The 16,652-nt window shown below is 37.4% G+C and overlaps 1 protein-coding gene and 1 long non-coding RNA gene across 11 annotated transcripts in view; one reads left to right on the forward strand and one right to left on the reverse strand.

Moving 5' to 3' along the window:
- The first annotated feature begins 1,278 nt into the window (after window positions 1–1,278).
- Window positions 1,279–14,161, forward strand: LOC308517536. 3 transcript variants are annotated; one of them, XR_013995847.1, is made up of 5 exons: window positions 1,279–1,347; window positions 1,479–1,585; window positions 6,464–7,489; window positions 11,942–12,007; window positions 13,828–14,160. It is a non-coding gene; the product is annotated as an uncharacterized lncRNA (long non-coding RNA). The 3 variants fall into 3 exon arrangements; XR_013995848.1 differs by lacking the exons at window positions 1,279–1,347; window positions 1,479–1,585 and having other exon boundaries at window positions 4,961–7,489; window positions 13,828–14,161; XR_013995849.1 differs by lacking the exons at window positions 1,279–1,347; window positions 1,479–1,585 and having other exon boundaries at window positions 6,646–7,489; window positions 11,932–12,007; window positions 13,828–14,161.
- Window positions 3,839–16,652, reverse strand: part of MCTP1 (multiple C2 and transmembrane domain containing 1) — a 442,261-nt gene continuing 429,447 nt past the window's right edge. For 7 of the 8 annotated variants that reach the window (XM_081088724.1, XM_081088723.1, XM_081088722.1 and 4 more), the window contains 4 exons: window positions 14,017–14,126; window positions 11,451–11,560; window positions 6,738–6,835; window positions 3,839–5,812 (listed from right to left, as the gene is read on the reverse strand). In XM_081088724.1, the coding sequence (XP_080944850.1) occupies window positions 5,741–5,812; window positions 6,738–6,835; window positions 11,451–11,560; window positions 14,017–14,126 (390 nt within the window). In that variant the 3' untranslated portion in view covers window positions 3,839–5,740. Of the gene's footprint in view, window positions 5,813–6,737; window positions 6,836–11,450; window positions 11,561–13,699; window positions 14,127–16,652 lie in introns of those variants that run through there. The other variant, XM_081088725.1, reaches the window with a different exon arrangement.

Consider the following 16,652-nt stretch of genomic DNA (forward strand, 5'->3'; position numbering starts at 1 on the left):
TACTATATTAAATAGAGAATTTTTTTCTTGTATCATCATAGATCTGCAAAACATTCACTTTTTAACACAGTGAATGTGTTAAGCTCATTAAGCTCCCAGTCAGTCACCGGTGACTGACATTATACTTTCTGTCCGGAAGACAACACAGGCTAGGCGCTTAACGTGTTAATGTAGGTCTTATTATTTATAACATTGGTGCAGGTACAAACAGCCAGCCATCTACAGAGAAATCTGAGTCAAAGTATCTTCCTACAGTGCTCCAGAGATTCTTATTTTGCCCCTCTTTGAAGGCCAGGGAAACGGCTTCTTTTAAGGTACTATTCTAAGTAGTACAATGAAAATATACTGTTTTAACAGTTGTTTTCTATAAATGCATTGGGTACCTACATCATAATTACAGAATGCTGGAGAGAATATCACATCAAGGTGTTTTTAGGGGGAGATTTCTCACCTACTTCCCAGGAATGTATCACAGTCAGAGATCGTGGGAAATCAAGTAACTTGGTGTGTGTTCTTTGTGTTAGCGTCAAGAGTGCCACAAGAATGGATGGTGTGTACCTGGCACCCTACCCCATAAGATTCAGTTCCCTGACTCTTGGTTATCAAGTGCTGAATGTTTTGTGATATCCCCTCTCCCTCCCCCCCGCCCAAAAAAAAAATGTTTTTCTCTGTTACCTAAAAATGCATTTTTTCATCCAAGGAAATTTATAAAGTCCTGTTCAGCAACTTTAAATAAAGTAGAACACCACTTTGGTCTGTTTTAAAACTATTTTAAGTATTCATAGTATGTGGGATTTTCCAGGTGCGTTCCCATGTGCTTCAAAAACCCTGCTATGGTTTGCTAGTTCTCTGTGTTGATGGAATCTGAAGTCTAAGAGTTCCAGGAAAAAGGTAAGTGGTAGATATGCCATTATGTAAGGTTGGGTCAGAACTTGAGTGATCTACCTCCCTTATTATAAAACAAAGACAAAATCACAAACATCCCTCGCTGTACAGTAGAAAATAGATATTTCAATCTTTATCAAATTTGACACCAATAAATTGTTTTCCATGGTTCCAGTATTACATGTTAGACACAAATTTTGACTTGTAATTGTCATACTCACTACTATATAAAAGGAAGAATGTTTTGTGGAGATGATGTAGAGTTTAAACTTCTTTGAGTAGCTTTAGTAAAAGAAGATCTCTGAACTTAGAACAAGTAATGGCATTTCCTCCCCCTTACCTTTTTTTTCTGTGGTCCAGCTGTAACTATAATTTCTCTTCACTGTTATTGCAGGTATGTTTCCAGTAATCAAGAGACAATTAAGAGTGGTTGGGGCCAGGTGTGCACCTTTCGCTATACAGGTAGCATTTCCCCTAAACTTGTTACCATTTTGAACTCTGTTACGATAGCATGCCTCAAGTTGACTTTTGGCATTCTGAAGCTTGTCTTTGACTAGAAAGTGGAATGAGCTTATATTATCACCTTGCCTTAGAAGCAGCAGCAGCAGCAGCCATACTCAACCAGATCTTGGTATTTCATCAGATGCATTCCTCCTGAGAAACTAAGAGGTGGTTTGAAGGTTTGCTCATTGACTTTCAGGTTGGTCATTCCTTTTCTCTTTGGGAGAATTATTTTATTTTTGCTACAACTGAAAATACTTTGGCACAGGTACTTTCATAACTATTTGTTTAGCTTGATTTAAAAAAAAAAAGGTTTCAACTTGCAGGGGTGGGGAACATCCGACCCACAGGCCGTATGAGGCCCTCAAAATCATTTGATCTGGCCCTGCCACGGCATTAGGGGTGAGTTAATTAAATGTTTGACCAAATATAGTAATTTTTAAGTTGATAATTTTGTATGTCCCTCGAATGATGTTATAAATATCCAAATGACCGTTGGCAGAAAAAAGGTTCCCCACCCCTGGTTTAGAGTAACATTGTTAATTGAGCAGAGCAGCTGTGCTAGTTGGTTTCCTTTTTAAAAATGGAGTCATAATTTTTCAGTGATATTTGGAGACACAACCATAATATAAATAAACCTGTCTACAAAAACATTGCTTGTGCATAGAACAGTTTTATATTGTCAGTTTTGAATGTGAAGGACAGAAGATACCAATAAGTTGAAACTTACTTGAGACCAATTATATATTGGGTTTCACTTTTGGGGTAGGGGGTGAGGGTTAATCCAAATCCTTTGGTAAAAGCACAAATGTAAAAATTATGTTTTCAGCAAACTTTTCATAGTGTTGTTAGTTTCAGTAGCATGTGACATTTTTATTTCCATAATGTTCTTACATAATGAGAAATTTTCCTTGATATTTCTTAAATCTCAGAGATTCAGCTAGAATAAATCTTATGATGTTACTGCCACTGTACAAATGTAAAAAGCCTGAGGTATAAGAGGTTACATTTTCACTAAAAAAAAAAAAATGTATGTGGGTTGTTGTTGTCTTCAGTGAGTTATATCAGTCATCCTAGGAAAGAGAATTATAATTTAAAGGAATGACACTATTGTAAGTATTCATTATGTTATTTTCTTGTGGTTTTAATTCATGACACTATTGTAAGTATTCATTATGTTATTTTCTTGTGGTTTTAATTCATACTTGTCTGAGCAGTTAGAAAAGGCTGATTCTAGATATTCTAACCAAATGAATAGGCATCTGGCCACACATACTCACACTCACACTTGATATATGTCCCAGAATTTAAATAAGTATTAACTTAATAATAATCTGAGGCTTTTGCAAAAAGTGTAATGGTGGCTATCTTTATTTGTATTTCTAGAGCATTAGCTGCCTTATATATTTTTTGGGGGGGTTTGTTTTTAAGCTAAGTGAGTACAAAAGTCAAATATTCAGTTACATTTAACATATGTAGAAACTAAAAGCTTCGAAGTAAGACTTGTTAATACAAGAGTAGACTACATTCAGTATTAGGGACATTTGGATATTGAGATAAAAATGGGGGGGGAAAGTTCCTACAGTCCCTGAGTAAGAGAGCTTACCACTGAAGTTTTCTTCACTTTTAAATACAGAATAAAACTCTATAAAAGATACTTTCAGAAATATGTCAGTTAAATTTTGCTCTCACTATACTTTAGCTCCAGATTTGATTTTAATGCACCGTCATTGGGGTGATCATTGCCTATGACAGGGCAAGTCATATAGTAGGTACTCAATATTAACATACCACAGAGCAAAGTCATCTAAAGAATCTGCCTATTCAGATTTTCCTTGTGCATAGAATGATTCAAAAGTATTTTGGAATCCCTACAGAATCTATCAGTTTGAGTCTGTGGAACAGTACCAAAATGAACCAGAAGTACTGAATTCTTTTTATAGATGAAAAAAAGTTAAAATATGCATTTCTTATGAAGTATGATAGTTGGAATATGAATGACCTTCAATGAGTTGACTCATTAAAAAATACTGAGGAACATATTTAGTAGTTCACATGATTTCTGTATTTAGCAATCTAAATAGGTGTCAGACATCTTGAAATATTTACATGGCAAATCTCTCAAAACTAAAGTTAAACAGCTCTGTAAACCCCTCACTTAGGGGAAAGAGTTAAAATTTTACTAGACATAGTCTCTTGTTTTTAGCCTTGAATGTAGTAGTTTCTAAAAGCAATGAAGGCTCCTATGAATATCACTCTCATGCCTCCAGAGCGTTCTTACTCCTCTGTCAGCTTCCTTGGGTGCTCACCCCTCAGAAGGTATTGAATTTTGTAAAAAGTCTAGGATTCAGGGAAAGCCTTATATGTCCAAACCAAACATGAGTTTCTCTAAGTGTCACTTACAAGAATATGCACACAATCCTCCCTCAGCCACCAAAAAAAGGAGTACTGATTTTACTTAGAAAAGATTTTTTATTTAATGCAGTGAATGTATAGTCAACATTACCATTGAACTAAACATCTGAAATTTCATAGAATGAAACAAAACTTACTAATCCGTTAATGGTTACTATCCACTAAGTACATCTGGGGTCATAGAATATCAGGCTTGTAGACATTTGAGCAGACACTGTCAGCATGAAATGTAAACCTCACACAAGATGTAATCAAAGGTAATTTCAAACAAATTATCCTATCAGCAAACTTTCTGTAGTAACATCAACTTCATGGAGTATTGTCTTAGCAACATATAGTGATAGTGTGCGAATATAAGCATGTCGTTACAAACATGATGCACTAAATGGAGCTTATTGAGGTTAAAGCCTTTCTATAGAAAGGGATTTAATTGACAATCTTTCAACCATAGTGTATAAACAGATCAAAATAGTTCTATCATAAGAAATAGTATTTAACAACATAGCTTTAAAATAAAAATACTTTAAAAAATCAGCTCTGATGAGATTAAATTTATTGTTAAAGAATTTAGAGAGAGATATATGTTTCTTGCTTCGGCCTTTTCTACAGTTTTCCAACACAACCCCCATCTTCATCCTATCTGAATCTATTATTAATAAAGTAGTGCAAAACATTCTGTAGCAATTTTAGGCAAGCTTAATCCCCTACCAAGTCGGGAGGGGGTAAGACATACTCACCAAATTATTTCTCTTTCCAGAGGTATACTCACTTGAAGTTAAATAGAAAAACTACCACAAGAGTCTTGGGAATGCAATTTTTAAATATAGATTCTATAGTAAGTAGTGAAATCTTTTTAAAGGCAAACTCCCCCTCCCCATACACAGTTTATTTTACAAAAGGTTTTCATGCATTCATATTTTCAAGAATGATATTTTTTTCTATAAATGAAACATTGGCATATCACTTAGCACACTGCATTCTCCTCTACATTACAATTCACACTAATAACAACAATCATAGTATGCATTAAAGATTTCAGTAATCTAATGAGAAAGCACATAACTTTTTTTCTGTGAGAACATGTGAGTATTAAATATTTTTAGATATACAGGGGTATAATCTGACACCAAAAGCAATATGGATTTAGTTTGCTAGTATGTTTACTGAAATTTTGCTAATTTTCTAACTTGATACAAATTAAAGTAGTGGTAGGTATAAAAATTCAGATAGGCATTCATTTATAAACCTGGCAGTATTTATGTGTAATCCTGTAGAGATTTTAAGGTTTTAGATGGAATGATAGAGGAAAGTTTTCTTTGTAGGATTTCAGAGTATAGAAGTTTCTTTTGAGTGGTGAATATACCTTCACTCATTAGCTTAAAGTCAGCCTAGTCATATCTAAATCTTTGCTCAGGAATAAATGTCAGGATCTGAAATCAGAATTTATGTGAAATTGAAATGCATCTGTTCCATTATTCACGTCTTGGGACTCCCTCCTCCCTTTCAAAAAGTGTAAAACATAGAAAACTGTACTGTACTTTTCAGATAAAAAATAGTCACATGAAAAAAACTTTAACATGTATATAGATTTCATCAGGCAAAACAAAGCATATAATCTAATCTGGTGCTTCCACTTGTAATTAGAGAAGTGTGTGTCTCCCAGTGTTACCATTCTTACATTTGTTGTTCCAGTGTGCTATATTATTAGCCACCACTAACAAGGCTTTCATACAGCAGTAAGTAAACTTTTTATCAAATTGATTCTGTACAATGGAAGTATATTTTCAAAGACATATGCCCTTATACACTATTTACAAACTCTCACGATCATTTTTTAAGAGGTAAAATAAATAAAAAGAAAGAAAGGAAATGCTGCTGAGGCTGGAAGGCTTTTTTATCTTCCCGAGCAGATGCTGGTCTTCTCAGTGCTGGGAGCTAGCTAGCCAAGATTGTTTTTCTTCCTTTTACATGGGCTGTGAGAGGGATCTGGTTTCAATTCTTGGTATTGCACCTGTTTAAACAGAGTTCAGAGAAAGACTGGTCAGGTGGCCACTTTCTGGCAAAGGAAGGAAAGACTGCTTGGAGGAAAAAAGTGCTCACTCTGGAAGCTGTATGAGATCTGCAGCTGGGATACAGAAAACAATAGAGTGATACAGCAAGAGTCTGAGGGAAGTCCTGCCAGGAGCTACACGAGAGCCCCGATGTGACCTCTGGTAACAGACTTGGGTTTTCACTGTCCATAAGACATAACATTAAAAGCAAAACCATCTCATCTATTCTGAAGGGATGGATAATGGTTCTTTACAGATTATTGTTTAATATAGGTTTAATATCCAGCTCACTCTCATGTCTGATACTAAATAAACTCAATTGGAACAAAGGAAAAGGGTATCACTGTAACCCAGTTTCAAGATTTTGTTAAAAACATTTCTCATTTTACTTTGAAAATAGTTGATTAAAATCCTTTCAGGTTAATCAATACCCATTAAAGAATTGAGATATGCTCCAGTCTTCAAAAAGCCTTCTCCCCCACTCACTGACTTCAAATATGCATCTTTAAAATTCATTCAATTTGTGCGATTGTGCGCAGAGGTGTTTTTCTCCAAATGTCCACTGGCACACTTTGCTTTCATCATCTAATATTCCTGTTTCCTCCCTTCAGGTCATGGTGACTTCCCTTCACAGTCTCCAGCTGAACCTTCCTAGTCCCTGACGGCTCTGGTAGGTTCTTGATGCAACTCCTCTCATTCCCCATTCTTCTCTATGAGTTCTGCTAGGTTAGCACCCCAAGTAGGCTAAATTTCTCAACAGCACGATCAGTTATAGGCTTTATTAACTTTACCAGTCTCTTTGAAACCTTTGAAATTAAAAGAATATAAAGGTAAAAACTAATGCTACCCGACATTAAAGTAGTAGTAATAATGAAATCTACATACCACTTGTACATCTGAAGGGACTCTAGAAAGGAAGTCAAGCAGTTCATTGTTGTCAATTGCATAGGGACACCGAAGCTTTTTTGTAAATTTATTGATGCCTGAAAAAGTGATAGATTGTTGAAATCTCCAAAGTTTGTTGTAGAAAACACATTTCTGGCAAATGTATTAAAGTGATTCGAAGGTCTCTAGATTAAGGTGCCATTTAACCTTGAATGAACCAATAAATCCTACTGTCTTTCTTCCTTCCCTATACCCTTCCTCTCTCCTTCCCAATCCAATGGATGCTGTTTTTCTCTTTGTATTTTAGTGGCTTCCTTTGCATTTTGGAAACAAAAGCCACCTGACAAGAATAGTCAATGACCTTATTTGCTTCTCCCCTCAGTGTTACTGTACGTAGCAGCTTTGCTTTAGTGTCCCATCTATGATGAAAATTTTCCTGCATTTTTGGTTGGGATTTTTTTTAAGGCAAGAAGTCTCATTTATTGATTTTCTCTTTTTCAAAAGATAAAGTGTGTGTGGGCGGGGAGGTGTCACTGTTATGCAGGCTAAATGTGTAGAAGACCTTGATTTTATTTCGAAGTTACTTTAAATGAGAAAGGATTTATCACCAGCTCTGAAGATCGCGGTATAAAAGGATCCTGAACTCCCATGAACACACCAGATCTATAGTTGCTTATGGGAAAACTTTCTCTGAAAACTGGCTGAGTGAATACTACACATTGGATGAACAAGAAAAGGCCCAAAGGAAACAGGTAGGAGTGTCTGCGGCACAATGTCACAATAAACCCCACCGCCCGGTGCAGCACCTACAGTCTGGAGGGAATTCCAGTCCAGAGCCTCTCCCTGAGGAGCATAGGATCTGAGCCCCGTATCAGGCATCCCCACTTTTTAAAGACTTATACATGAGAGAGAAGCCCCCAAACTACCTAGCTTTATTTTCCTTCCAATTTTATTGAGAAGTAATTGACATACTTGGCTATGTAGGGATAAGGTGTATAGCATATGAAATGATTATCACAGTAGGCTTATTTAACATCTATCATAGGGCTACAAAGCAAAGAAAGGAAAAATATTTCTTGCTATGAGAACTCTTAGGATCTGTTCTCTTAACTTTCCTTTATATAATACAGCAGTGTTACTATATATAGGAAAAATGTATAGCATAATACTCCCTAGGTCCATTCATGTTGACTCAAATGGCAAAATTACATTCCTGTTTATGGCTGATTAATATTTCATTATATAGATATGTACCAGTAATTTGACTACTGATGGACCCCTAGGATATATATATATATGATCTTCAGCAATCATGTACCACTATATATATATATTTATTTATTTAAATTAGTGTTTTGGATTTCTTTAAATACCCAGAAGTGGAATAGCTGGATTATATGGTAGCTCTAATTTAATTTTTTGGAGAACCTCCATATTGTTTTCTGTAGTGCCTATACCAATTTACAGTCTCACCAATAGTGCACAAGAGTTCCATTTTCTCCACACCCACACCAGCATTTGTTATTTCTTGTCCTGTTGATAATAGCCATTATTACTGGTGTAAGGTGATATCTCATTGTGGTGGTTTTTGTGTATGTTTTTATTGATGGGTTGCTTTTGGTATGGGCCTGGACTGGGAGAACACCCACAATTTTTGGTATATGGGATGACTCTCCAACCAACTGAGCCATTTGTATATCTTCTTTGAGCTAGGACCTGAATAGAAATTTTTCCAAAGGACATACAGATGGCCAACAGGAATCTGATCAGGGAAATACAAATCAAAACCAAAATGACACACCTGTTAAAAAAAAAGTAAGTGTTGGCAAGGATGTGGAAAAAAGGGAATCATTGTATACTCTTGGTGGGATTGTAAATTGGTACAACCACTACAGAAAACAGTATGAAGGTTCCTCAAAAAATTAAAAATAGAACTACAGTATCATCAGGCAATTCCACTTCTGAGTATTTAATTGAATAAAATAAACACTAACTCAAAAATATATATGCACTGCATGTTCATTTAGCCTTATTTGCAATAGCCAAAATAATGGAAACAACCAAAGTGTCAATCAATGGATGAATGGATAAAGAAAATGTGATATATAATGGAATGTTATTCTGCCATAAAAATAGGACTAAATCTTGCCATTTCCAACTATATGGATGGACCTTGAGGGCATTACATTAAGTGAAATAAGTCAGAGAAAAACAAATACTGTATGATTTCACACGTGGAATCTAAAACAAAAATGATCTCATAGATTCAGAGAACAGATTGGTGGTTACTAGAAGAGGGAATTGGATGATGGGCTAAAGGGGTCATAAGGTAGAAAATTCCAGTTATAAATAAGTCATGGGGATTTGATGACTAGCATGGTGACTATTGTTAATAATACTGTAATTGCATTTTTGAAATTGCTAAAAGTACATTTCAAAAGTTCTCATCACAAGAAAAAAAATGTATCTCTGGCATTGGGATTTTTAGAAACCAGTTTTTCTTTTAAATTACAAGAAGTGTACCTTAAATTCTTGCAAAAGATGCTGCCATGATTGACTAACTTGGATCACAACAGCCAAGAATCATTAGAGACAAACATCTACCCATGCTAACTTACTCAATAGTTAATCCTCTGTACTACCTGAAGAGTCAATGTGGATAAAGGGTCAATGCAGGTGAAATGTAAAAATAATGTGTAAAACTTAGAAGTATCTATCCTACATATTCTGTGTGATAATGTAGAATTTCAATGTGACAAGTCTGTTTTTAAATTTGTGTTGCACTTAAATTACCAAACATGCACATAGAAATACATAAGCAACTTGATATGAAAGCAGTGGTCTGGTGAGACCTGGGCCATAAGCTAGAGCATTGTGGCTCTTCTTTAGGGTCTGCAGCAGAATGATTTTCTTCTCTTCCTGTGTCCCCATGTGAGGTCCTTCTGAAACTTCTGGTTAGTACTTCAGCAATCATGTACCACTTAAGGGAATACTGTTCTTGTTTCATTTCAGTGAATGAAACAAGAGGCCCAAACACATTCTCTAAAAATTACATTTAAGACAGCCAGTGGCTCCCAAGTTACAGAGCTAGATGTCTGCCATGGTCTCCAGGTTCCAAGAACCTGGGCAAATGAAACCAGAGGTTCACCACCTATCACAACCTAGATGGCAGGAGTGGCTCTCAGTTGGTTAGAGGTAATAAACTGCCAAATGCTCTACTCTAATTCCTTCACGATAAGAGCATCTGTTTTAAATATCAGAGAAAGGAATGCAAGATGAGGGCTGGAGCATACACTAGGGCAGTGGTCAGCAAACTGCAGCTCGCGAGCCACATGCGGCTCTTTGGCCCCTTGAGTGTGGCTCTTCCACAAAATACCGACTTCTGGGCATGGGCCACGAAGTTTCAATCGCACTGTACGTGTGCGCCCGCACGTGGTATTTTGTGGAAGAGCCACACTCAAGGGGCCAAAGAGCCGCATGTGGCTCGCGAGCCGTGGTTTGCCGACCACGACACTAGGGAAAAAGAACATGGTGGAAAAAGCCTCTTCCCTAGCATAGTGGAAGTACTGTATTAGGTGAAACTGTTTATTTAAACTATAGAAATTAAGAACAAATAGTCACTACTCCCACTACCCTACTCCCCACCCAAGATACGGGGGTATGGTTATGGTAAGTGGTAAGAGGGCGTATTCATGATAGGAAAAGAGACCAAAAACAGTGGGGAGAAAGGAATCCTAAAACTGGAGGGCTTAGAGACATCTGACCCCTTCTCCCTTTATTCCAGCATAGTGCGCTAAAGCCTTAAAAAGAAAAGAACAAAACATTCTCTTTGGTCTTTTTGTTGTATGAGCACATGTTGTCTGGAGTTAAGGCCCATTTCAGTTCTTAGCATTTTATATAGGTTTAGCAAGCTTAGGTGTGTGGGGACCAGGGGAAAGTAGAGAATTCTACTTCTACCCAGTCTTGTGTGTGTATATGCATATGTATATGTATATATGTATGTATGTATATAATTAATGTCATAGTTTTATATGTTAGTCAGTCTTAGAGATTAAGAATTGAATTTTCCAAACCAAGAGTTTTGTCAGATATGGGTGGGGGGGACCTCAAAACTATCAAGAATGCTGAAACTTGGTACATGAGAACTGTTGGCATGCGGCATAACTGCATTAAAAATTAGGACCCGAAACTATTTTTAAAGGGGGTTTTTGCAGAAGCATTCTTATTTAGTACACATAAAGCAGGTTTCTTGTTCCTAAGCAGCCTGTCAATGACAGGGACCCTTTTCTGTATCCTACAGGTGACCATATATAGTACCATATTTACAGACACTTCCACAAGACAGAGCACCATAGCACAAAAGCATATTGTCCTGAATGCACCATAGGGCTCGAAATGCCTCTGTTTACATATAAGTGGTGAAAATAAATCAGAGTGATATCTAGACCGAGCTACTCTTTGATATATGAAGAATCTGCACAGCAACATGTTTATAGTATGATGGAGCCTATGGTGCCAGATAAGAAAAATGCGTTTTGCAGGTAGACTTAAATCGTTATACTGTTGTGATTTTTAACCAACCTGTCTCTTTTCATCATGGAGTAGCTTCATGACCATAAATATACGGAACTACTGACAGGATAATTCATCCCTTAAAAATAGTTTGTTCTTAGCAGCTAAGACAGTAAAAAAAAAGAAAAAGGCTTTACTTACCCCAGACAAGGACAATGTATCTCAGTGGAATGAAGTACAGCACAACTGTGAACGCACAGAGGGCCACGATGGCCAGCCAGCTTAGGAATGGGACCGTCCAGTTGAAAGTACTGAATGAAAGGTTAACATTAGCAATGTAGCATTTCTTATCAGTAAGGGATTAGGCCTCAAAAGATATTTAAAGGAATAAGAAATTGTACGTGATGTGGATAAATGTTAGTGTTTTTGTTCGAATTTCCTGGTAATGTGTGTTATATTCACTCAGAGTGGGGTTTGTCCTGGGCAGTTTTCGATCCAATAAAGGATGATTATTAAGAGATTTTCTTCCAGTACTGTGTCTCAGCATAACTTAGGAGTTATTCCTTAGTTTTGTAGCATATAGCTTGCTTATTGTATCCTGAGGTCAAATGTTTAATATTTAAAAAAAATTTTTTTTAGTAAAACAACCAAAGTTGCATCAGTCTGATTGTCTTGTTTTCAGTTACTTTCAGGGTCTGGCTTTTTGGACTTTATCATTTTCCTCCCATGGCTAGAGTGAGCGACTTATAACTTGCCAGGTAAAGAATCATGTCTTCCCTCCCTTACACCTGTGCTTCCCTTGCTTCTGCTGCTTGTGGAGAGAACAGAAGGCTGAGGGTCTGCCTGCTCTCCTGGGGCTCAGCTCAGAGCCATCCATCACACTGTTCCTTGTGAAGGGCACTGGCTCTTCCCTCAGAAAACCCGTCTTCTGGGCAGCTTCACGGAAGGGCTCCCTGTGTTCTTTCTTTCTCCTCTTGGAAGAGTAAGAATCCTTACCAGTATAGCTAATGTCAGGGGAAACAAGATTGTCCTTTTCCCACAATGCATTGTGGAATCTAAATCTAGAATATGATCCCCATTCAAGAAAGTTCTGGAATTAATAACAAAATGCAGTTATAGAGACTTTTCACTTTGTACTTAAATATTGCTTCTGAAGCTGCTTTCTGAATAGATGCATTATATTCCATGTGACTATAGGGGAATTTCTCTTTTGGATATTCAAAAGATTGTGCAGAGAAGATGGCTGCACCTCAGCCTATACTTATACCTGTATCACTACTGTACCTATGGAAGTTCTACAAAACCCCGTGTACCACAAGGCTGGTCCACAGCCAGGATCTGGTCCTATGCTTCAACTGGCCCTCATGTTTTCCAGCCAGCACCTGTTCTGAGGTCTCTTAGCATTGAGAGAGATAAAGAACCATTTTCCCTCAGGCATTCACTAGCCTGGCCCGAGAGCTGACCCAGGGTCTTCTGGTATCAATGAGATGCTGTCATCAGGTATTAACACCCAGCGTACCTCAGAAAGGACAACACTCAGTAGGGAAAGCCCCCATTTAGGACTTCACCCTGTGCTTCATGGACAGGGTGTGGAGAACAGGGGGACGTTCTTAGGGATGGAGGAAAAAAAAAATTGAGAGGAAGAAGGGAAAAGAAAGACGTGGGAATCAATTTTCAGAAGTCTAAGACTGACTGTTGCTTTGGGGCACATTTGGGAGTGAGAGGGAGGCTGTTCTGTCTAATGTGATACAAGAATGTGGAAACTCAGCATCAATGCATGTGTGGAAATGTATTAAACAAAAAAATTACATAAGACTCATTATCCCTTGAAACATCAAAGGCACTAAATGAATGACTCAAACCTTTAGTTTAAATAACTTACTCCTCTTCAACTTACGCCCACAGAGTCAAATCTGAACACTTTGGGTTGTGAACAATAAACAATGAGTGGATATATGAAACTAGGAAAATGTAGGCTTAACTGGATATACAGCACCCCTTCTTGAGTGGGCCAATTTGTATATAGTTCAGTAGTAGTATGAGGCCTTAGTATATTTTTACTGATAATCAATTGTAAATCACCTTATTGTTTTTATAATTAAACAGTTGTTTTAAAAAGATGAGTAAAAAAGTATTTCAAGTAAAACACAAGTAATATAAAATTAAGAATGTTTCTTAACTTTGCATTAGATATTTTTATTCAAAAAAATAAAGGTGATTTTTAAAAATCCACAGAATTAGAAAATTTTTAATGGCCGAGCATTAGTTTATTTCATGTATAATATATTAGCTATATAAATACACAAATTTGAAAGTATATTTTGGTAAGGTGCTATATATAATATCACTTTCAAAAAATTTTAGTTTAATTTGAAAATATACCTCAGCCAACAATAAAATGTGTGTCTTCCTTACCCGAAATCCTCATTTTGCTTTTTTTTTTTTTTTTTATCATGAGTTGATATTCTGTTTAAGAACAAAGCCTTTCACTGTGAAAATGTGCTAAAATTTAGAATGGTGTTATTTCTCCAAAGTTACAAGTATAATTTCTTTCCAACCAATATGTTCTAAATTTCAGGAAGGAAATTGACAGAACTTTCATAAAATCAAAGACTGACAGAAACAAAGAAAATAATGATGAAACTGAGCAATAGATCATCCAGAAGGAGTGTCCCCTGCCAAAACGAATTGGCATTTCACCCCCTGAGAAACAAATGGACACTCTGTCTCCACAGAAGTCCAGGGTCCACGTGTCAGCATCACTTACTTCTTTATCCTTTCGCCTAAGGAAGCCGCTTCATCTAGGATGTTCTGGACACTGATGCATACCTCCTGAATGGCATAGATTTTATTTATAAACCCCTTCTTTTCACTGTCCTAAAACATAATAAAAAGAGAGGTTCTGTGTGAGTAATGGTATTCTTCAGTGCTTGAATTCTTTGCATTGTCCCTGTCTTAACATTTTTAAACTTAAACTCTATGTCTTCTTACATACAAGGATCACTTGAGAATTCAGGATATAAAGGGAGGGGAAGGAGGAAGAGTAGCCACTATTGTGGAGCTGTGCTAGTATAAAAGGTAGCTGCAAAGCAGGGCACTCAGACTCTGTTGCTGGTGCCCTGATGAACAGAAAAATGTCAGCCAGGGGGAAAGAAAGTATAAAGGTTTAAGAGATAGGTTATGTCTCAGAATGACCACAACCAGGATCTGTGCTGACGCTGGACCCACCATGATTCACTACTTAGTAGACCTTGTTTTTTGACCCCACCACCCACACACCTGAGTTTGGTTTTAGCTTCAGATATTTCATCAGCAGAGACTGCTGGGTACAAATTAGACGACCTGACAGGAATGAAAACTGCAAACAAAAATAACAAGGTTGCCCAGTCAGTGTGGCTTAGTGAATGAGCATCAACCTTTGAACCAGGAGGTCATGGTTGATTCCCAGTCAGGGCACATACCCAGGTGCAGGCTCGATCCCCACTGTGGGAAGTCCAGGAGGCAGCCAACCAATAATTCTCTCTCATCATTGATGTTTCTCTCTCCCTCCCTCCTCTTCTTTGAAATAATAAATATATTCCCCCCCACACTCATGCCCTCACCCCCCCCCACCCCCCCACCCCCAGTGTCTGTGTCCATTGGTTAGGCTTATATGCATGCATACAAGTCCTTTAGTTGATCTCTCCCCCTTCCCCCCACCCTCCCCTGCCTTCCCTCTGAGGTTTGATCGATGCTTCTCTGTCTCTGGAACTGTTTTTGTTCATCAGTTTATGTTGTTCATTATAGTTTACAAATGAGTGAAATCATGTGATATTTATCTTTCTCTGACTGGCTTATTTTGCTTAGCAAAATGCTCTCCAGTTCCATCCATGCTGTTGCAAATGGTAAGAATTCCTTCTTTTTTACCGAAGCATAGTATTCCATTGTGTAGATGTACCACAGTTTTTTAATCCACTCATCTGCTGATGGGCACTTAGGCTGTTTTCAAATCTTAGCTATTGTAAATTGTGCTGCTATGAACATAGGGGTGCATATATCTTTTCTGATTGGTTAAATGACAAAGTCAATTAAAATCCACTAAGTGGACAATTTCTAGGGTAGTACCGAAGACAGATGAGATATACAATAAGCCTGGCCCCCTCTGAAAAATAATAGCCACAGACGTCATACAGTAGCTTATGCTATATTAGGGTTCTAACTAAACTTTTTTCTCCTCTTTGTACTTAGTTCTTCGTTTTAAAACTTAACGCTGGATTTAAGCAAACTGGTGTGCTCCAGGGAACGGGTGGATGGGGATTGAGCAGAAAGCACCCAGAGAATGGTGTGAGCCTGGGGGAGGTGTGTACATTTTGTAATTTTAGACCCAGAGGAAGAAATACTGGTGGCCTTTCACGATTGAAAATTCTGCTTAGTAGCCTGGCATCACAGGCACTCGCCTGGGCTGTTTGGTGGAGACCATCCAACCCTGATTCCATGACTCCATTCCTCCATGCCAGCTTGAATAGCTCTGAAAATGTAGCTCCAATTTCATTCCTTTAACTTCTTTCAAACGCTGTGCCAGAACACTTGAGACCTCATGTGGCAGGCAGTGCTTGCTGAAAGCCGCCAGGAAGCTAGAATAATAATGTCGTCATGTTGCACATTTACATACTGACTTTCATTTCAGAGGAGTCTCTGAAGCACTTTGCACTGTGAACACTTGGCTGAGGCTGGCATCCTGCCACCTTCAAAGCCAAGGGCAAGTGAATGACAGGTGTGTATGCAGCCTCCAGGGACAACAGGGTCCAGTGGGACTGAGGACATGGGGACCAGTTTTATAACATGATCTTTAGATACCGGTTACTTAGAGCCTTTGTTTTTAATTTAATTCCCATAGAAGATATTGCCTACATTATTCATCTTGCTTATGCCACAATGGACTGTCAGACAATGAGGTAGATGAGGTGCATTAGGCTCAAAGTATAAGGAAAAATTAGGTACTCTGAGTCCCCACTATCTTCAATTCGCCTTTTACTTGTTATTACAGACATGGGTGAATCAATTTCTTGTCTTTTTTCCCTCCTCAGTAATAAAAATAAATGTGTAATTGCACCTATGCAATTTTACACTTTAGAATAAAATGGATAACCAGTGGCTCCTTTTAGTTCCTTTCATAATTACAAAGTTAATCTGCTGTAATCATCTTCATGGCCTTCAGTGTCCTCTCTCAAGTACGGAGTTCATTTATGTCTATGAAGTAAAGTACTCTTATAAATACTTTTCTACATACAGAATAAATCAAGCTGAAATTGAAGCATGTTGGTTATACAGCGAAAGCTCATTGAGAAAAGTGTCTTACCTATTTGAAATTATGACTTGAAAAATATTTCCTTCATAATAGCAGTAAAAATCCTCCTATATAAT

The sequence above is a fragment of the Myotis nattereri genome (assembly GCF_964212035.1).
Source record: "Myotis nattereri genome assembly, chromosome: 4".
In the NCBI taxonomy this organism is placed as follows: Eukaryota; Metazoa; Chordata; class Mammalia; order Chiroptera; family Vespertilionidae; genus Myotis; species Myotis nattereri.